General features: G+C 32.7%; 1 protein-coding gene across 1 annotated transcript; it reads left to right on the top strand.

The window, feature by feature from the left end:
• Window positions 1–6,514: 6,514 nt before the first annotated feature.
• Window positions 6,515–23,719, top strand: LOC140446899 (bone morphogenetic protein 10-like). The gene is made up of 5 exons (XM_072539485.1): window positions 6,515–6,845; window positions 13,338–13,487; window positions 15,960–16,288; window positions 16,391–16,606; window positions 23,432–23,719. The coding sequence occupies exons 1-5, from the start codon at window positions 6,530–6,532 to the stop codon at window positions 23,663–23,665; spliced, it is 1,245 nt and encodes a 414-aa protein (XP_072395586.1). The 5' UTR covers window positions 6,515–6,529; the 3' UTR covers window positions 23,666–23,719.
• Window positions 23,720–24,104: the final 385 nt, after the last annotated feature.

Here is a 24,104-nt window from a genome sequence, read left to right as displayed (position 1 = left end):
ATTATATATATGTTGTCAAGTCTCAGTTTCTCCTCATTCTTATTTTTTCCTTGGAATCTGATTACTACATAGAACTACATACTATATGCTTTGAAACGCAAAGTATGTGTCATGACTGAAAAATAGTCACGGAATTATAATGTTGTCTAGGGCCCGCTTTAGCCTTAGTCCGCCACTGATTGCATTCATGCATCATAATGTTTGGTTTTGACAACAAACAAGTTAATATTTTATAAATATTTCAAGTTAATTGTTATTATAAATCATTTAAATCAATTCATAAATGGAACACAAACATCGCTGTCTGACTAACGTGACTATAATAATTAGAAATTTTATAATCGGAACAAGTTCTATTTCCACTACATCTGTTTCAACTTTTCTTCAATACTCACCAACAAATTATCTTCGATTATGGCTGTCTATAAATAATTCCGTATTATTTATTTTGAATACCTATAGTGTCAAGTAGGGCCATTCTGATAAACGCATCCACAGATAAGTCAAAATGGATTTCAAGTGGACGAAAGATCAACGGCGGGTAAAAATTTATTCAAGCAGGTAAGCTTTTGATTTTATTGGTCAATTTTATATAATATTATTAACGCAGCTAATCTAAATAAAGTTATTTCACGTAGATATAGAGTAATTACTAAACTAACATAATATTTGAACAAACGATATTATTCATCATCGGTGCACCAGTTGTCTGAGTTACACCTGAGAATTTATTTGGTTTACATCAGATAGCTAGATTTTTAGATAAATTATTATAATTTTCTTAGATGATTCAATGTTTTAAATAAAATTTATGTTAAACTCGACGGTAAAAATTCGATATCTTTTGATCAGAGTCTCCTATCCACAAAAATCAAAATGCGTTCTAAAGGTAAAGAGAGCTTCTTTCGTGTGAATTTTTTGCATTTTGTCACAATTGAAGTCAGTTTCCATAAAACTGTATTTTTGAAATTTTTTACGATTTTCATGAGATCAGTAAAATTTATCACTTCCGTTAGCCGGTCGCAATGGAATTTCCATTATTATATGTGAAAATTTAATTTCAGCGTTTTTTAGGCATATTTCAAATACCTCCCATTTGTTGCCAAAATTAAACATCGAAATTTCATGCTACAGGTTTTCAAGGTTAGGCACTAACAATACAAATTCCGTAGTGACCGGTCAGTAGAAGTAATAAATTTTATTGATCTCATGAGAATCGTAAAAATGGCAAAAGTCGGGCAACGTTTATTTAACAGCTTTATAAAAACTAACTTCATTTGCTATAGAAACTGACTTTATTTGCGGCAAAATACAAAAATCTTATAAGAAAGCTTCACTTTTCACCTTTAAAACACATTAAGGACACTCTGATCAAAATATATCGAATTTTTATCTTCGTCGAGTTGATATAAACTTTATTTAAAATTAATTTCGCGCGCGCGTACCTGACATTGAAAATTACCGGTCTCTTCAAGCGTTGTTTCTAAGAGAACGCTTCATTCTATAGAAAAAGTACTAATAAACATTTTTGTTCAAAATTATCTCAGCTACTTTTTTTATTTGAAATATTTTTTCTAGTGTGTACAGATTTTTGGTAAATGTATTTTTCCGTTTTTTCCTCTATGTGGGGAGGAGGGGGGTTAGGGGGAAGCCGGGGGGTAGGAGGGTAGGAGTGGTAAACTTTTTTACATATTTTTTGAGGTCATAAAATTAATATTTTCGGCAAAATGCAGCTTGTTTATAAGATTTTTAGAGGTTCAGTGGCATTTTCGTCTCTGACGACTGGAGTATTAACCTAACAATACAATTGAAGATTTCTATGTTTCCACAGAAAATTAAATCATTTAAGTTAAACAAGAAGCAGACTTTTGTTTTCGCTAGTCTTCATAAAGACATATAATATTTTCTCGTTGTTTTTCATATTCTAATAGGATGTGCGTTAAATCTACATATTTTCCACAGGTACCTACAGTTTGGAGAGTCTGATGGATTCATTTTGTAGTTGCTTGCAAGTGTTAGAGCATGGTTTAACCTTATTACTTATAAAAGTTTTGTTGGACTAAACAAAACTATCATTTTTGAAGAAGTTTGGATTGCCATTGTTTAAAGAATGACTCTTTCGGATTCCATATAATTTGCTTGCCATTTTAATCTAAGCCCATGTTTACTACAGACATCTGTATATGGTATAATATTATTGTTTGTATTTTCTGCACTTGATAATGCATTTTTGACGAAGACATCTACGAGTAATAGTAAGCTTTGAAAGCTCGTAATACAATTTTAAAATCTCTATATCAACATGAGTTAACTGCTTTGATTTATTTGTTAAACCCATTCTTTCTACTGCATTTTTACTGTCTGTAAATATTACACTGTCCTTCATTTTCTTCGCCAAACCTGAGAAAGAGCAAACTTTAATGCCAACAATATTAGTAGTTTTAATTATCAAGAAATAAAAATATTGGGAGTTTTGTTGTTGAAACCATTACCATATTATTAGCAAATAGTAATATTAGACCTCTTTTTTAGATTGTCAATTGTCAAAATAAAAAAACCAATAACTACCCGGAATCTCTCAATAATACATTTGAAAAACTCTTAATTTTGGTAAGGTCTTTTTCATTCTTTAGATTTTATATACACTTCAACAGGCCCTGGAGTACTTCTTATGACTCTGGCGAGTACCTTATATGTAACATTCAGAAAAGTGATATCCCTGTAGTTTTCGCACACTGCTTTATCTCTCTTCTTATGACTGAGACATACTATTGCCTCTCTCCATACTTCCGACAGTAGCCGCGTTATAAGTGCTTCTCCCCCATGCTTGATTAGTTCTGCAGGAATACCATTGTTGCCTGCACTTTTATTGCTTTTCGTGCTATATATGATTTTTCTTATTTTTCCACGGTGGGAGTCTCCATTGTTGCCGCCATATCGTTGACTTCCCCTACCATTTCCACTTGCTCCTCATCATTTCCATCCGGTTCTTCATTAAGCAGCTCTCTGATGTGCTGCTGCCATCTATCTAGCTTTCCCTGTTTATTTCCTATTAGTTGCCATTCTTTAATCTTGTAGTAATTCTGTTTTCTTGCGCATTGGTCACTGCTCCTTTTCACCTCCTGTTGGAAGTTTCTCACATTTTTATTAATTTTACACAACTTTAAATTTTTTAGATCTTTTAAATTTAGAAGTTCATTGAAAATAGGAGAATTATACTTTTGGATAATGTCCTAGACCTAGATGAACTTCCTACTGAAATATTTATTAATGAATGATAAACAAAACAAAAAAAATAACAGATATATGAAGATAACATGCAAAAAAGTAGAATTTTATAAATAAATAATAAATGATGTATTGAAACTCCTTTAAGAATATAGAGGTGGTCGATGAGATAATTAAAATAAAAAAATATATTGAAATTCTTATAATTTAAAATCCGAATGAAAACACATATATGTGATAACAAAACACCAGAATACACCACAAAGATAAACGTCGAAAGCTTACAGGATGACTCCACAAGATACCTATTCCAAAAAAGAATAACCGAAAAAAGCAGAAACATATATATCACAGAAAGTGATGGAGTCGAAGAAAACTGGGCAAAAATTAAGTCCAATATCTTAGCGTCGGCCAAGGAAGTTCTTGGTAAAAGAAATGTAAATAAAAATAGATCGTTCCCAAGGGGCGAAGAACTCAATGGTTTTGTACAGAAGTGAAGGAAAAATGTTTTTTTTTATTCCATAATCATCACTACGATGATGATTATTACAATTACAATTTGATCATAAATGACCAATGAGCAATTTTAATATAACCTAAATTACTACTGTTCCTTAAAATTAAGAGCTTACCCCATAGCGTCTCTTATCTTAACTAACAAGATAGTGCACTGATGCATTGATATTTAAGCAACCCGTTGGCGTTCCATGCGATAATTCTAAGGTTATTGGTATTAGCCATTTTTTACCTTCGGAATAGCACTTTGAGCTCCATATTTCAGGGAAGCGGCCCTTTCATTTAATTTTTTTAATTCCTGTAATATCATTTGTAGAGTCTGTTCTGTTTCTTTTTCAAGCTCTGTTGTTTTTTGATATTTATCATTATAATTTTCATTCTGACCTTTTGTTACCGCACTGTATGTTTTATTACTAGAACCTATCTGAACCTATCTATATTTGACTTCGTTTCAGTTGTCCTTGTGTCTGGAGGGTGTGGAAAATTCATTTTTTTCAGATATCTGTTTTTTACCTTTTGCATTTCCTTTGCGACGATACATCCTCGGTAGTTGGCAGGATCTTTTTCGTCACAATGAACACATTTTGGTTTAACATTTTCAGGTTTGTCGCAATCTTTAGTAAGATGTTTTTATGTGCATTTAATACACCTTGGTCCTCTAGCACTTCCGTGTGACCATATGCTTGACATCGTTTGCATTGCGGTATTAATTTGGAATTTTTAAAAGGTTGAATTTCAAACTTGTTACTAGGATGTCCGTTATCCCATATATTTTGTTGACATCTTCGTTTGGTTTGAAGGTTAACATAAACATGTCTAATGGCTGTTTGGTTCGCCACTTTAGCTTGTTAACTGCGTCTACAGCTTTATAACCTCTTCTTTGCAGATCTTTAATAATTTTTTGCGACGAGCAAAAGTAATGTAATCTCTTTACTATAACTTTTAGCAGTCTTTCCTGTTTGTTTTTGTATGAGTGATATTGGAAATTTTTCTCTCTTAAAGCTTTTATTAAATTTCTGTACTCTTCACCGTCTGGTACATTAAATTTTATCACTTCACTATTCACAAGTTTAGTAGTAAAATTATTTACCTTTGAGTTAAGGAAGTTATATAGGCCATCATATTCTTTGAAGCCTTCCACTACCACAGGTGGGAGCATCTTGGCTTTCTTATCTGTAATTTCTTTAGAGCTGAGTTTTTGTGGTGAGATGGATGTTAACTGTGCTAGTTCTCTTTCAAGTATGCTTACTCTATCACACAATTTAGTTTTGTGGCTCTCGGAAGCTTTCCAAGCATTGAATAGAGTCTGTTCGTTTTGCGACCTTTGGTAATTTTCTTCAAAAAGCGCCTGGTTTGCTTGCATAAGCATATTTTGGTTGGCTTGTTCCAATGGTTCCAGTGTGTCAACTACAGGCTGCTGATGAACAACAGGGTTGTTGTAGTGGAAGATCGTTTACAGATGCAATGTTCGTTATAAAGCAAATAACCGAGAAATCACTAGAGTATAATAGACTAGCATTTCTGTATATGATTGACGTAAAGAAAGCCATTGACAGAGTAAGACCCAAAGATGTAATACATCTTCTGTATAATAGAGAAATCCCCCTAAATATTATAAAAACTATCGAAAACATCTACCTAAACAACAAAATGGAAGTCAGAATAGATGGACAACTTACAGAACCTATAAAAATAGGTAGCGTTATAAGACAAGGGGACTCATTGAGCCCCATGCTCTTCAATTTAATCATGGATGAAATCATCAAAAGCGTTAACAATGGAAGAGGATACAGAATTGAAAACAAAGAAATAAAAATACTCTGTTACGTAGACGACGAAATATTGATAGCCCAAGATGAAGATAGTCTGCAAAGACTGGTCCACAGATTTAACATAAAAGGAAAAGAATTTAATATGACAATCTCTTTTCAGAAAACTAAAAAATAGTAGTCAGCAAAGAACCAACCAGATGTAAAATAGAAATTGATGACATCAGTATTGAACAAGTAATGGAAATAAAATACCTGGGAATTACACTGTCTAGCTATGGAGACCTGGACAAAGAAATGAGAGATCAAGTACAAAAAGCAAATAGACTGACAGGATGACTTAATAACACACAAACAGGCAAAACAGACACATTACCACTAAGATGAAGTCAAGAATTTATTAAGCCAGTGTAAGACCAATAATGACATATGCCTCAGAAATAATAAGACCCGACACAGCCACAACGCAACGGCTACTGGAAACGGCAGAGATGAGAATACTGAGAAGAATTACAGGAAATACGCTGAGAGATCGGAAGAGAAGTGAAGACACATTTATACAGTGTATAAATGAATGGATACAAAATAGAAAAAAAGAATGGAATAACCACATAAGCAGAATGGAGGAGACCCGTGTCGTCAAAATAGCAAGAGATAAGTCACCAATCGACAGAAGTGACAACCTTCCATAGAGGTATTAATCCGCCGTTGAACAAGCAGAATTGCTTATAAAGAGGAAGAAGAGGAAGAGACATTTTTATTAATATTTAGTTTAAACTCGAGGAGAACATACAAATAATATACATATAACTAAAAAACAAATAAAGGTGTTAAAATTCGGAGCATAAGAAAGTAAAGATATATTTGAATATCGTATTTGATTTAATACAATTTTGTAATATTTCAAAAAATAATTCCTTCAATTGCTTTGCAATGTACGACCCTGTTAAGCGTACTTCTGCGTCTCGGCGCTAGAAAACCAAAAGTTAGTATTGAAAACATCTTTTTCTTGCAACATGTACCTTCCTGTGATAATTTCGTTACCTATTTTGGTCTGCCTATGGATATACTTCTTAATAATATTAAGAAACATTTTTTTGCCTCCTACATCTATTCATCTAAATTTTATTGAATCGCCTGGTAATATCAGTAGTGTAATTAAAAATTTAGCAGAAAATAATCCTGTTGTTAAAAATGATAGTAGTGTTAAAAAGCGTAAGAAAATCCATGTACCGAAATTTATGTTGGAGTTGTATGAAAAGAATAAAATTGGCAGGACAGATGATGGAAAAAGTCCTGATGTTGTAAGAAGTCTAATACCAACACATGCAGGTAACAAATATACAATATAAGCATCTAAACAATAACATTTTTTTATCTTGAAATGTCGAGTATTAAAAGTAGCACAACATAAATGATCTTAGAACATGACTATTTTTTTCTTCAAAAATCCACATCAGCAAATTTACATATTTAAGTATTTTGGAACAATTTAGTGAATATTTTCTTGTGGCATTTTAAAGTAGATACTATTTTATTGTGAATAAGCCACAATCAAAGGTTAAAATAAGTTTATTGACGTTTCAATTTCCACTTCGAAAATCGTTCTCCAAATACAAACATTAATAAAAACAAAATTTGTATTTTGTTACTTGGTGAAAAATTCTTCTAATAATTTAATTTTATCTGACTCATTTATGTATATTGACAATTTTCGACATATATTATACATTTTATCGTCAAGTAGACGACTTTAAAATTATATTGCCAATATTGCTGAGTTGCGTTCCAGGGACGACTTTATTGTATGATAGTTCATTCGATTACATGAAATTAACTTTAACTTGAGAATATCCGTCAGAAAAAAATCGTAGCGTTTAATTCGTCTTTAAAAAGTCAACCACATGCCATGATGACAGTAAAATTCTCATGTTAGTGACGTAAGTCTTACATTTAGTTTACTCTGAATAAACACCAACTTCTTATTTTATATGTTTGTTATTTAAAAAGCATAAAATGTATCCTCGATATATTACTGACTACTGACTTACTAATAGTGGTATTTTCCTTTTATTAACTTCCTATTTTATTATGGGTAACCAGATCCTACTGCATTCTGTCGAGGTATTTGCGATACAATTGGTCTCAGTAAGCATAATTAGAGCCGCTTCTTTGATTTTTCTCTTCTTACCATCTGTTTTCTTTAGGACTATACTTGAGTCGTTCCATTGAACCCTATATTCATTTTCCCATGCGTGTTTACATATTTGAGATCTATCAAATTCTCTATTTTTAATATAAGATTGATGTTCACTTATTCTAACATTTAATGGCCTTGATGTTTCACCTAAATAAAACTGATCGCATTCACAAGGTATTTTATAAATACAATTCTTTGTTCTTTCTTGTTCATTTTTAGGTTTAGTTTTAGATAAAATAGATCTCAATGTGTTTGTTGTTTTGAATTTTGTTGAAATGTTGAATTTATTTCCTATCCTTTTAAGTTTTTCTGATAATCGTTTTATTTATGGTAATGTTATTTTCCTCGTATTATTTCTTGTGAATGCTGTAGGATCTCGTTCTAAGTTGTTCTGTTCTATTCGGTAGATTGTTGAAAATTCCTTATTTATAAACTATAAAGGATAATCATTTTTTAATAAAACAGATGTTAACAAACATTTTTCCTCCAAGGACGAATTTTTATTAGAGCAATTTTGGCTATATCGTATAAGGCCGGCTCCACACATGGGATCCAACGTTGGCGCCAAAGTTGGAGCCAACCTTGGGTGAACTGTGTTCCCACGTTCGGTGAGGCATCCACACATTGGGTTGAGTCATAGTATAAAAAAGAACTTTTGTGGTTAAACTGTGGTTGAGTATTGGGGCGATATCAGTCTGTTCCAATTATACGCCGATTGGAACACTACTGTAGCGCCAATATGTGGTCGGTAACACCAGTATTGGCGCCAATCCCTTTGACGTGTACGCAAAAACCGACAGTCCACGGAAAACTCCCAACGTTGTAGCAAGTCATAAAATCGTTTTAAATATAATTAAAACAAGAAAATTGGAATATCTCGGACATATTACACGTGGAGAGAAATACACCTTGCTCCAACTATGCAGGGGAAGATCCAAGAAAAGAAAAGCATAGGGAGGCGTAGAATGTCATGGCTGCGCAACCTGAGAGAGTGGTACGGATGTACATCAAATGAACTTTTCAGAGCAGCCGCCTCAAAAGTTCGAATAGCTATGATGATTGCCGACCTCCGCCGCAGAGATGGCACTTGAAGATAAAAACGTTGGCGCCAACATTGGCTCCAACACAGTTTTGTCGGTACACACATTGGACGAACGCTGTTGGGGCCAACGTTATTATATTACTTTTCCATGGTAAATGTTATTGTTTATTGTTTATCGTTTATATCATTCAGGAATGTGTCCAACAACTCTGATCCATGAGGCCATATTGAGAATACATCATCTACATATCTCCACCATACTGCGGGTTTTAAATTTTGTTTAGAAATAATATTTGTTTCAAAATCTTCCATAAATATATCGGTTAATAATGGAGATAAACTAAAGCTCATTGCTAGACCAAAATTTTGTTTATAGAATTCATTATTTAGTTGAAAATATGTATTATCAGTATATAATGTCAATAACACCATTATAGCTGAATAGTGAATTTCAAAAAAGTTTGTGTGTCTCAAAGTTTTGTTTTTTTGGGTATAGCCGTAAATCTCTTGGTCGTTCACTGTCTTCTCTTTCGATTCTTCTCTTTCTCTTTCTTTCACTGTTTTTGGTTTATCACAAGCGTAACACTCACCTGCTGCCTCTTTTGTTTGTCTGGCAAAAAAATGCAAGTTGTACCTAGCAATGAAGCATCAAAGTTTTTAATATTAACTTGTGAAGGATTTTTAAAGTGTCCTTTAAAATTGTGTTTGTGATTTAATCGTTGAACAAATGTTTGTTTTTTAAAAAGAAATTTTAATTCCATTTAACATGGTGTGTTTCTCACTCGAGGATTTTTTAAATACCATTGCAATCTAATGGCTGTTATCTCAATTTTCTATCACTGGTGATGGTATTATTAATTTTGCAAAAAAAAATTATTCATTATTTAAAGTTCTGCCTGTTCTAAAATCTAAAATACAATCCATCAGATATTAAATTTTGTGAATAGTATACGAGGTATGTCAAAAAATATGAATTTGGCTCAAGAGTAAAGTACCTTTATATTTCACAATATCGAAAATTGTTACTAAGAAAAGTTGGTCAAAACTAAAAACTACGTTAAAATATACAATTACATACATTTACATTGAAACAATAAGTTTTGTTATTTTTTACTAATCTTTTTATTTTTAACGAACATTTTTATTTATCTTTTATCTCTAACATAACATTATTACTGGAAATAAATAGATATTTATTTTTCGCTCATTCTACTAATGCCTCGACATATCCACATTTTTGTCCACAATATCAACGCAAGTTTAACTGTAGTTACGTGAAATCTAGGATGTACTGATAAACATATGATTTGTTGACTAATTTTCGAAACCAAATTCAAGAATTCTGCTTTAATCTGTGCCTTCTAAGAATTGCAAGGCAAAACAGACGTTGATAAAGATGTTAAGAGAGACATGGGAAATCTAAAAATTGCATTCCACAACCCACAACATATCTCCTCAACTAAGCAAAATTCTTAGCAAATTGGTTTCTAGTAATTGTACAGAGTATATCGAAATAAAAAGGAAAAGACAGTCAAGATTTGATTTCACGCACAGGGAGCTTGCGCATCCGTTTATACGTATTTCGGCCCAATAGGCCTCATCAGAACGGCTTTCGCAAACGCTCTGAACGTAAAATAAATCTTTTCTGTCTTAGGAAGCAACTCTAACATGCCTTCGTATAGACGCAATGTAGCGACATCTGATAATAAAATCGTAGACTAATTTTCGAAACCAAATTCAAGAAATCTGTTTTAATCTGTGCCTTCTAAGAATTGCAAGGCAAAATAGACGTTGATAAAGATGTTAAGAGAGACATGGGAAATCTAAAAATTGCATTCCACAACATATCTCCTCAACTAAGCAAAATTCTTCTACGATTTTATTATCAGATGTCGCTACATTGCGTCTATAATTAAATTTAGAACTATAATCATATCATAAATCTGAAACTAATCCACAAATATTTATAAGCAATTATAATAGAATACTTTCTTCTTTCCCTGAATACATCCAAGTTTATACAGATGCATCTAAAACAACTTCTGGTGTAGGATCATCATTTGTTATAAGAGGCATAATAAAAAGTTTCAAATTGCCTACAGAATCCACTGTGATAACTGGAGAAATGTATGCAATATACAGAGCTCTAAATCACATACAAACAGTCAAACCAGATAAATTCCTTATTATTACTGACTCAATCAATTCCCTCCATATAATGTCAAAAATGTACACCTGCAACCCGATTGCTAAATTAATTAAAAACAAGATGCAGCAGCTGGAAAACAAAACATTAGTCTTCGTGTGGGTACCATCACGTATAGGCATTAAAGGAAATGAACTAGCTGATAAAAATGCTCGAGAAATAGCAAATTCCCCAAATATCAGACCGATAATAAAACCATTAGCAGAAGATCTTAATCCGTACTTTAAACAAAAGCTGATATGTAATTGGACTAAAAATGTTGGGAAGAAAAATTCTCAAAGTTAAAAGAAATTAAACCTAATTTTGGACGATGGAGTGCCGTTAACAGTGAAACACGTATTAACGGAGTGCCCCAAATATAGTGCTGAAAGATTAACTAATAAAGTTCCATCAGTTATAAGAGATATTTTTAGTGAGTGTACCAGTGAAAATATTGTGAAATTTTTAAGAGACTGTAACATTATTGAACCACATATAAATATGTTATTTATTTGTTATTTGTAATCATTATTGTATACATTAAATCCATCCGCTATTAACCAATATGGTTGATGCGGCTGCCTTTAAATAAAAATTATGAAACTAAATAAATACAAGATATTTAGAGCAAAAATCATTCACACATTGAAAGTAAGTGATTTTGATAGGCGTTTTGATTTTTGCTTTCTCGTCCAAGAGTAGTTAGACGAGGACCCATTTTTTACGAGGCATATAGTTTTTTCCGATGAAGCAACATTTTCATCAAATGGGACGGTCTCGTCACAACATTGTCGCTGGTGGTCTGACGAAAATCCAAATTTTAGTAATAATTCTGGTGACCAATATTCATTTAAGACGAACGTGTGGTGTGGTATTTATAATAACAGGTTAATAGGACCTTTTTTCACAAAGCTATGAACGCCAAACGTTATGTGCAGTTTTTACAAACTCATATCAGTGATTTCATGGACGAACCACCCTTACAAGAACGTTAATGTATTTATTTCCAAAAATACTGTGCCACATGCCACAGTACATTGAATGTTAGGTAATATTTTGAACATATATTCCATGGAAAAGTTATTCACAGATATTCTAATTGTTTCTGGCCTGCTATATTCCCTGACCTAACCCCCCTTGATTACTTCTTATGGGATTACTTGAAACAAAATGTTTACAAGAAAGCGCCGTTTTAAGATGTTAACCATTTGGAGAGAATAATATTAAAAACATGCCAAGAAATTTCCCCACAATTGTCGAGGCATTAGTAGAATGAGGGAAAAATAAATATTTATTTAGTTCTAGTAATAATGTTGTTACATTGGTTGTGTATGTTCCTCTTTGCAAAATAAATGCACATGCATTAATTACGTGTTTAAATTGCCAAATTGTTAGAAAACATTAAGAAACGATACGGTTATCATATGTTTCATAATCATACAAGATAAAAATGTTCATTCAAAATAAAAAGAGTAAAAAATAACAAAAATTATTTTTTCAAAGTAAATATATGTAATTGTATATTTAAACGTAGTTTTTAGTTTTGATTAATTTTTCTTAATAACAATTTTCGATATTGTGAAATATAAAGGTACTTTAGTCGTGAGCGAAATATTTTTTGACATACCTCGTATACTATTAATAAAATTTGATATCTGATGATTGTATTTTAGTTTTTGGAACATGCAAAACTTTTTATGAAGAATATTTTTTTTTTTCGTAAAATTAATAATAAAAAAGTTTTCCATATGGTTCCAACTTAGTGGGACATATTGCATATGTTCGGATAAATTTCCAGGTGTCAAGTGTTCTCAGGAAGAACCGCGTTGAGAATTTATAACTCGTTTCAGCACCCATTTTGGAGTCATTGTCAAGAGGGATATGGTTCCGTTCGAGTTAGGGGTCTCAATCTGCCTACTGCCTCACTCGTGACGTATACCAGTATCTTGTTCTATAGAAATACAAGAACTGTTAAACGGCACTGAGGTCTCAATCTACCTAGTCCTCAATCTGAGGTCACTCGACACTGAGGAGTAGGCAAATTGAGACCTCAGTGCCGTTTAACAGTTCTTGTATTTCTATAGAACAAGATACTGGTATACGTCACGAGTGAGGCAGTAGGCAGATTGAGACCCCGAACTCGAAGGGAACCATATCCCCACTGTGAAAGTTATGACAACAAATCAATAGTTATTTCAGAAACAAATTCAACGGTATAGGGTTTAACTATCCTCTAATTACTATGCACAACCATTTTTGGAAAATTACCGCACTACAAATGGTTTATTTCCAATAAATAACAGCTATGTTATTATAATAATAATAATAATGTTTTGTGGCATACTTTCTATAATGTAGAAAATAAATGGCTGCTTATATATACTTCTTATATTTTAGAGCCCTTTCAAGGAAATGAAGTTATTGAAGACCCCGCAGAAAATCACCTTTTGATTTTTAATATTCCCACCGCGGATGAAGATGAAAAATTTGTCAGAGCTGAATTGAAAATTCTTACCCTGTTGAGTTTAGATGCAAGGAGTGAAATAGGTATGACTCAGTTTAATTCTAAGATCAGAATAGCCATGATGATTGCCAACCTCCGTCGCGGAGATGTCACGTGAAGAAGAAGAAGTTTAATTAAATTTCTAGATTATATTAGTTGAATAAAAAATTATGGAAATTACAGAATCCTTCTGTTGAAAGTAGTAGACTGAACCAATATACATTCACCGGCACTAAAAACGGAGGACTTGCATTTTTAAAATAAAAACTTAAATTTTTAATTCTTTTTAAATTTTTATTATTATAATAACGTAAACACAAACGAAACAAACTGTTTTAACAAAATGACGCTCAATTAATGAAAACTTAAATTATGTGTCCAGACAAAATGATTTTAATAATGAATGTTGCTCCACGTGCTCAAATTATTGCCTGAATTCTCCTTGGCATGCCTAAAACCGAATGAGAAATGCCCTGTTGGGGAATAAGTTCCCTTTCCTCTAAAAGGGCTTGTTGTAACGGATTTTAGGTTAAAGGGACAGGAATACGATTTCGTATCCTTCGTCCAAGCATATCCCCAAGGTGTTCGATTGGGTTTGCGTCTGGACTCAATGTTGGCCAATCTATTACAGGAATGTTTACTTCATTTAAAAACTGTTGAGTGATTCTCGCGCTGTGAGGCTTGGCATTATAACACATGTCACAGAACAAAGTCATTTCCAACGAAACTAGCAAAAGGCACAACAAAATCTTGTAAAATTTCATCAATGTACCTGGCAGCTGTTATGAAGGCTCTCGGTACGATGTACGACATACTGCAAAACGCTCACATGGTCTTCACCATACTCTCTCACGGTAATTTAGAGACCGCAAGGTAAACCTGGACTCATCGGTAAATAAAACGCGCCTCCAATTATCTATAGTAAAATGAACATGGTTTCTGGCAAACTGAAGCCGTGCAACTCGATGGCGCCTGAGAAGTTGTAGGCCTGTTGCAGGTCTGCAACTGCTTAAATTTGCTTCTCCAAGCCTTCGTCTAATTTTTCGTTTACTTACGTTAGTATTCCGGACGTACTGAAGTTGACTTCAGATTTGTACAGCCGTGACACAACGATTTCGTAGATTTTGTAGGAGGATGAAGCGATCATAACGGGCACTAGTTCTTCGTTGGGGACCGGTTCCAGGTCGTCTAGTGTTAGCTTCGGTTGCCAAGAAACGTGTAAAAATACGGTGCACAGTACTATTGGATATTTGACACTTTTGAGCAACATATCGCTCACTTCTTCCGTCTTGTAGCAACGCAACAATAGCAGCCGCTGTTTCGGGATTTACAAACATAATTCTTGAGATTAAATCAACGCAATTCAACTTCAAATTGTGTTTGACACTTGATTCGATTTGACAGTTTACTCACATCAACAAGAACAAAAGAATAACAATAGAATACCAACAGCTACCTTTGCACTTTTATAAGTGATAAGAAGAGTGTGTTCATTATTTCTGATTTTTTATGCATTTTTTTTTGATAAGCACTTAAGTTTTATTAGAAATTACTTAAAACCGTTTGTTTCGTTTGTGTTAACGTTAATATAACAATAAAAGTTTAAGGAGAATTAAAATTGTAATTATACGTATATGCTGCTACTTGGAACTTTAGTTTATTATATCCTGGGTTCCTTAAGATTAATTTTTTAACCTACCTCGGATGACGCGGAGTTGACCGTACCTAAAAACTCTTGGATTTCTTTGAGACTATCCGAAATCAGCACAATATCGTCAAGGAAGCATAAATAGTTAAAGGAGCATAAAACAGATTACTGTTACCATCGATGTTAATTCACCTCGCAGTAGTTGTAGTACCCGGCGTTTCATTTAAAATTTTGAATGAGTTTTACCTACATTCACTTATTTTCTCACATTTTTAACGTCAACTAGTCGTTGCAGAATATTTTCCTTTTAATGAAGATGAAATCGGTTGCACGTGTGAGTTCATTTCAACAGAGTTAGAGAAATAAATAAATTACTGAGAATCTATTTATTGAACCTTGGACGACCGGTTTCGAACATTAAAATTTGCTGTTCATCATCAGGTCTCCGGAAAGTTTACTTAAAATGCTAAGAAGTGTAAATTATAAATATTGGGGTCTATCGGGTTATAAATTACCCATATGTAATAGTCCAATATTACGTATGCTTGGTTTGAAAGAGTATATAAATAGTAATTACATGCCGGTTCAAGGAATGTAGCAACATAGGTGCATACTAAACGCTCATTTATACTATGTCGTTGTCTGAAGGTCATCAGCTTCATTATAACTCGAAAATTGTGTAATATTCCTTGAGGAGACATACAGTTAGAAAACATACTACCTACTGTTGTGATCGTTTGTCCAACTATAAGCGGTGTTGTATTTATCAAAACTATTTTCATTTACCTCTATAATAAATTTCTCATTTTCGTCTTTTCATTTTTATCACTCATTAAAATGCAAAATTGTACAGAAATAATATTTTTAGGAGTTAGAAGAATTCTTAAGCTGTCTATTTATGACGACAGTGTTAAACATCTTCTGGACTTCCAAGAAATACAAATTCATCATTTTAACAATTCTTGGATATCATTCGACGTAACAGCACCGGTCAATGATATATTAAGGAAAAATCCAAAAAGCAAATACCTCAAAATTGTGGTTACTGTATCTACTTTTGTACCGCAGGTAAAGGATCATCTAAAACTGTCATTGATGCCCGTAGAAGAAGACTTTGAACACGATTATCCTGTTTTGTTGTTATCTTATTCTTCATCAAAAAATGGCGAGAAAGATGTTAAAGAAGAAAAAGCTAAGGTAATAGTTAATTCATGATATAGTGGGAAATAATTGTACGCCAAGTTTGTAATATTTAATAATATTGATATTCCAACTGATAATGTCAATCTTTGATTACAGAAAATAACACTACAAAAAAGTAGACAGAAACGAAGCGTTGAAGATGATTATGAAGAAGAAACAAATAAAATTTGGGATGATGATGTTTTTTCTAGGAAGACCGTTCAAATGAAAAAATTGAAAAGAATGAGAAATGCCTGCAAAAAGAAACCGCTGTATGTTGACTTCAAAGAAATTAACTACGATTCTTGGATTGTTCAGCCAAGTGGTTATGAGGTAAGAATATATTTGATTTAAACGAAAAAAATCTGCCACGATTTTACAGTTTTACAAATATTTGAGGATGGTGGTAATTATCCGTTCTCGAAAAGTTTAAATAAATCTTATACATGTCATTATCACTTATTTAAAGTGTATAGCCAATTACAAATTGCTTACTTATTTAACCCTCCGGCGGGCGCGCTATCGGTGCTTTATGACTCTTTTTTTATTAATTTCAAAATTCCTTAAAGTATTATTAGTTGTAGCATCGAGTTAGAATCTATGAAGAGGGCATCACGTGACTAAAAACGACCTCACTTCGGCCATATTGTTTTGACACTTTTGACAGATCGTATATGTTTATTTACGTTTGTTGTTTTTCGAATATTTGTAGTTTTATAATACTTATATAGAAACTGTAATAATATATTGTGATAGTGTATAATAATGGTTTCTTATTTTCAACGTAGTTGCAGTGGCAGAAGCAATGTTAATAAAAAATCTTCAGGAATAATTTTCTACAGGTTAGTATACAAATATGTAAACAAAGTAATGGCCCGTCTTCAGAGAATAAATTATTAGTATTTGACTGTATTAATTTATCTTTATGTATAATATATCGTGTTTTTAGTGTTTACCGCGGGATAAATAAATCATAGCTTATTAAAAATGTATTGCACTTTGTAGATTATGATTAAATCTTCTGAATAACTACAGACTGTTTCAAGTTAAGAATTCACAACTGAACAGATAGGCCAGTGCATTTCTTACGGGCGTATGTTGCCAATAGTTCACGGGACTATGCAGGGCCGGCCGAAATAACCCATTCTTTATTTATATTCAAATTTTTATTTATATTTTCCAATGTTAATCAAATTTATTTTAAAAAGATAGGTACGTATCTATTTAATAAGCTTAACGACTACAATTACTTATAAATATGGTTACATTTTCAGGGAAGTGATTTTAAAGATTATTAGAAAAATGTCTTTATTAGTGGTTAAAATATTAGGTTTTACGCAATTGGTTAATTATTATGGCACAGGTAATTCTGACAGCTTAGGTGTCAACTCTCAAAATTATTTATAAAATATTACTTTCACAATAGTTAATAAATAGAAAGCAATAATAATTAAGATATTGTGCTTAAACTTCCATTATCGGGCAAGCCGGGCTAACAGGCCCTAACAGTAAACAATATTGATTACTTTATAATTGACTATTAATAGTTTTCTAATTCTCTTTATGTACTTAGTCATTCCAAACAATAGTGTCATTTGGAAAGCACATTTGGAAAGCAGACAGATTTATGAGTTATAGATAAATGAGCGGTATGTTTTTCAAAATAGTGTAATTAGGTGAAGTGGAGATTATATGTTTGTCTGTATACATAAGCCCAAACTGCCCGATTACGTTTTTAAATTCTTCTGCCCGGACAAGGGTTAAGGCATAACCATCGCGCACTCAAATCTCAAGTGTAAAAAATTATATTGTTAAAATGGATCCAGTTTTGCCGTTTAAAAGTGGTCAAATTTTACATCTGAGTGCTAAAAAAGTGATCTTAAACGTAGTGAGATACCACATTAATTTGCTTCGAGATGAAAGTCAACGTATTGTATTCGACAAAGTATCCGCGATGACAGGAGTGTCAGTTCGTACGATTCAAAAAATCGTACAGGAAGACAAAGAAGGTGAGCTTTCTGAGGTAAAAACAAACAGAAAAAGAACCCGTTGCCGAAACAACTCCAGAGACTATACTTACGATGAAGGTGTTCGTATCGGCGTTCGTCGAACAGTGCATAGTTTTTTTTTTGAAAACATTCCTCCTACTTTGAATCGTCTTCTGCCAAAAGTGAACCAAGACGAAAACTTGCCAAATTTTACCCGCAGTACAATGTACAGGTTGTTAAAAGACATGAACTTTGTTTATGCAAAACGTGATAAAAGTGCCGTGCTAATAGAACGTCCTGATATAATTGCATGGAGGCATGGATATTTAAGGGCCATTAAACAATATCGGGCTGAGGGCTATGACATTGTGTATTTGGATGAGTCATGGGTCAATGTGGGGCACTCGGTTTCCAGAGAATGGAAAGACAAAACCGTCACCTCGGCAAGAGATGCGTTCATAAAAGGGCTAAGTACTGGACTAAAGCATCCCACTCAGCGTGGACCACGTTTCATCCTTGTCCATGCCGGAAGTGAAAATGGTTTTGTAAACGGTGCTGAAATGTTTTTCCTTGCAAAAAAAAACAGCGCTGATTATCACGACGAAATGGACGGTCCGTGTTTTGAGAACTGGTTTGAAAACAAACTGTTGCCCAACTTAGTTCGAAAAACGGTTATTGTTATGGACAATGCTCCATATCATAGTGTAAAAACCGAGTTGTTGCCTAACCAATCGTGGAATAAGAATAACATTATGGACTGGTTAAGACAAAAAGACATATTTTTTGAAGAAAATTATCTGAAGTGCGAGCTTTTGGAGGTAGTCGCGCAATTTAAACAAAATTTTGATAATTACAAAATTGAAGAACTTTGTAAACAACAAAATAATGTCAAAGTGCTTCGTTTGCCTCCATACCATTGCGAATTAAATCCAATTGAAATGGTATGGAGCCAAGTAAAAAGGCATGTGGCCGTAAATAACAGCACCTTCAAAGCGAAGGATATGGAGGACCTCATAAAAAAAGCGTTTTCAAATGTTACGTCTGATAACTGGAAAAACTATATTCAACATGTAATGACTCTGGAGAAAAAATTTTGGGAAGTGGACGGTCTAATGGAAGACGTAACTCCCATAGTTATAGATTTATATGATAGTAGTGACAATTCCGATTTGGATATGGACGAAGAATGTACATAGTTTTTGATAATTGTAATATTGTAAATATATAAATGTCAAACTAAAAAACCAAATAATTTGTTACATTTCTATGGTTCTGTTGTATTTTTTTTAAAATATACAGAAGTTTTTATTGTTTTTTTATGTTTTTTACTGACACTAATAATATCTACCACAATACTCACTCAATTTGTTCATTAAACAATTAAGAATATTTTTAAGAGTCTGATGATGACCTAAGCCGAAATTTAATAAATAACTGTTGTGAGAAAAAGACATGTCTTTAATTTTTATTTTTCAAAAAAACAAAAAAAATTTAAAGTTACCTAAGTGAAAAAACGTCTAATGTGCAATATAACATGCAGTTCGGCCCTGCTTTTTCGCTGCAACTCCACTACTCTCGCCTATCTCAGTCTATCGGTAGTTCTGGCATCACCGCTTCCCATAAGGCTCCTTTATGAATTCTTAACTTGACACAGACAGTAGTCATATTTTTTATAGTAGTTTTAATATTATTGAGTCCGGCCATGATCCCACCACCATATTGGTATCACCGTTAGCCACGCCTACCTACGCCGTTTTTAATACACACGTTAATATGCTCATAGCTTCTCCATAGATTCTAACTTGATGAGTTGTAGTTACATCTTACATCCACTTGTCCGCCTCGTTATACTTAAATGACTATATTAGGCAACTTTAATGCTAAATGGTCAATTCTAAAGCCAATCGGAAGCTTTCGAGTTTCTCCGGCTCTGTACCTTCTTTTGATATGTATGTTACGAGCAAAGCCCGAAATTGGACAATCCTAGCATTGTACGGAAATTATTGTCCACTTCTAGCATTGTACCCCCATACTGTACAATGTCCGAAATGATCAAAATTAAAAATGATTAACGAAACGTTTATCGATTTCGTCTTGATTATTATTGACAAGCGACACATTAAATCAAAAATCGAACATTTCTTGTTAATTATTTGATATTTTTATATTTTCTATTAATGTATAGAGTTCTTCTTTTTCGAATCGTCATTGCAATAAAAGGCTGTGTCAAACTAAAATATAAATAATAAGAATTTGTTCTGCAATAGAGTACTAATGTGAGTGGAACATTATAAAGCTTCAAGAGATAGGTACATCACTATACTATAATATAGGGAAGATTTTTGTGAATCGATATCTGTCATATTCTCCCAAACTTTGACGAATGGCTACTTATTGAAATTCGAACATTGTACAGCAATTCTTTTATACAAAGTCCGACGATTACGTCTATTTTGGAGATTGTACAGTAAAGGGGTACAATGCTAGAAGTGGACAAGATTTTCCGTACAATGCTAGAATTGTCCAATTTCGGACATTGCTCGTAACATGTACATTTATAGACTGTGTCATGATACTATAAATGACACGATAGGATCTTCCCGTAGCGCAAAATCGGTTGTGTTCGCGCATGACGTAATTGGAGAGTAGAATTTAAATCCTTGTTAAAGTTAAATGGAATTTGTATGCATTCTATGATCAAATTATTCAATTAGCAAAATAATATTAAACGATTATAAAAGACAAGAACAATATAATATTAAAAAAACTATAAGAAGAAACTAGACGAAAATAAGTTAAGAGGCTTAATAATTACAATAATCGTACACATAAGGATATCTCCAAACTATTTACTAAACGTTATTTATTATATATTATATCTATATTATATTATATATTACATACAAATTCTTGCAGTGGGCACATTGAATTTGTCAGACCGGCGACAAAAATGAACCCATTTCTTACATAAAACATCATTGGAAAACCGAAAAAATCGAATTACACCAGCAAAACCTTGATTTTGATTATCGTTATTACAATTATTGAAAACGGCACACTTCATTTTTATACTTTTGAGTAAGGTAAATATCACTTTTACACAGATAAAATAATCTTAGCTAACAATCGCGAATCAATCAAACTAAACGGACATTACGAACTTGCAACTCTCCAATTACGTCACAACTTCAATCGCCCCTCTCTTCAGTATGCGCCATATATTATCTTGTTAGTTATAGTATCATGGACTGTGTATCATTGCCGTGTTGATGCTCAAACTGTAAGTTTGTAATTTAGACCGTGTGCGTCTAGAGAAGTAATAGAATTTTGTGACTTGTGTAAGTAATTGTTTTATAATAAAACTTTATTTTTCAGATATTATGGATTATCAAAAAGAGCAAAAAAGATTGTTAACATAATAACACAAAATGGGCTAAGCATATTGCCCCTAAAAACGTCAGAACTCGAAGTAAAAATATTGTTCTGCAGCTTCCGGATTCAAAACAATGTGTCAGACAGAAAACCGATATTTGATACTGATATGTTGCAAATAATTGTTGATGAGACCAATGCAAAAATAGAAGCAGAAAAGCAGAAGTTCAGTTGCTTTCGATCTATATACCCAACAAGCATTGATAAAATTGGTGCCCTTTTAGGTTTCGTATATCTTGCAGGTCTAAGAATGGCAAGTCACCTTAATACAACAGACTTGTGGAAAACGGACGGCACTGGTATACAGGTTTTCTGACTGACAATGAACATCACGAGATTCAGAAATTTACTAAGGTACATGCGAACTGATGATATCAATACAAAGCATGATAGAGTAAGTTTATTACCTTATTACACTTATTACCAAGTGGAACGAAAATCAGAAAAAATGTTTCTCTCATTCGCAATACGTAAGAGTGGATGAAAAGTTGGAGGATTTTAGAGGACGGACGGTGCTCGTTCCGCTAAAACATACCAAGCAAACCCAATAGATACGATATAAAAATATTTACACTCTCTGATGCGAAGTTATTTTATACCAGTAACATGGAAGCGTTGATCTTGGTATGAGCTTGAAGGAAAATAGTTTAACTCTCTTGGAAACAGTAAAAGTAAATAGAAGCGAAATTCCTGCATATTTTTCTAGCAATCAAGGGCAACCTATTTGCTCTAGTACATTTGGGTTTGGTTCAAGAGGAAAACTAGTGTCATATAAACCAAAAAAAAAAAAACAAAAACGCTCTGTTATATTCCACTATGCACCATGGAGATGACGTTGATCCTGTAACTGAAAAACCGGAAATAATATTAGCACAAAAAGCGGTGTTGATACCGTAGATAAATTATGCGCACAATATGATGTGGCACGTTGTAGTAGAAGATGGCCCATGGTTGTTTTGTACAGCCTTTTAAATGTTACTGCAATTAATTCCTTTGTTATTTACAGTTGTAACATTCCAAATTTCACAAAGACCCGACGAGAAGTTTTGACAAATTTAGCCTTATGTACAGCCACCACTACTATTTTATGGAGTTGAGATTTGCACATTAAAAATATGCAATTTAAAAAGAATCGAGGCTATCGAACTCTGGTTATAGTGAAGAGTATTAAAAATATCATGGACAGAATTACAAATAAAGAGAAGGTTGGTAAAGAAATAGAACTAATTATCACTATACAAACCAGAAAACTGGAATACCTAGGCCACGTGATGAGGGGACCAAAATATGAAATTTTGAGATTCATAATACAGGGAAAGATTCAAGGAAGAAGATCTGTTGGCCGAAGAAAAAAGAGAATAAATCAAACTATTACAAAAATTGTGGGTTATTTTTTGTGCTACGTACATAAACATTTTAAATAAACAAAATATACCAATAATAATAAATAATGTTAAAAAAACTACAAACAATAGATTATTTTCTTGAAATTTAAACAAAATGCATCCAGAAGACTATTTTTATGACTGGTGTAGTAGACGTGTGCGACTACTGATACTTAAAATTAAACTGCGTCTACTGAAAGGTTAATTTTATATTCTTACTTCCATAAGGTTCCAAAAAACACTTAATTATATTCTCTGATTACATATTTTTAAATATGTGATTTTTGTTTATTCTGAAATGTTTGTCATAAACTTTTGATTTTATGTATAAGTAATACAATTATCCATTTCAGGCTTACCAGTGCCAAGGAAGGTGCTTTTATCCAGTTGCTGAACATCTAAATCCAACAAAACATGCAATAGTTCAAGCTTTACTACATAGTGTGGCACCTACAAAAGTAACCAGATCTTGCTGCGTTCCAACAGTGCTAGGATCTATATCAATTTTATATGTAGACACTAACGGTGTGTTAACCTATCGCTATGCTTATAACGACATGGTAGTGGCAGAATGTGGTTGCAGGTAGTTTTTATAAGATTAGAAAATGTTGTTATTAAGTGTTGTACACTAAATACTATAAATAAACATACAAATCTAACAGTTTTTCAAAAAATATATTATCTAATACAATAGACTCCCTGTATAACGAGAACTAAAATGACAGACTAATTACCTCGTTATAAGCGAATCTCGTTATATCAGACAACAATAATACAGTGCATACATATGAATATGTAGATTTCTAAATCATTAACTTTCTATAGTGAAGCCATTCGGAGCAATATAAGATACTAATAAATATTGTTTGAATGGCGTTCTTGAAAAAACAAAATACGTTAAAACAAAAAGTTGTTTACTTATATATATATATATGTATTGTCAATGATATACTTACGTTAAAACAAAAAATCTGTACTTACATTTTTTCCAACTACATAATGTATAAACCGCATTTTGAAGGATAA

The sequence above is a fragment of the Diabrotica undecimpunctata genome, chromosome 7 (genome assembly GCF_040954645.1).
Source record: "Diabrotica undecimpunctata isolate CICGRU chromosome 7, icDiaUnde3, whole genome shotgun sequence".
Lineage (NCBI taxonomy): Eukaryota > Metazoa > Arthropoda > Insecta > Coleoptera > Chrysomelidae > Diabrotica > Diabrotica undecimpunctata.
Note: the sequence above shows the minus strand (reverse complement) of the source record. Positions and strands in the feature narration are given on the sequence as shown.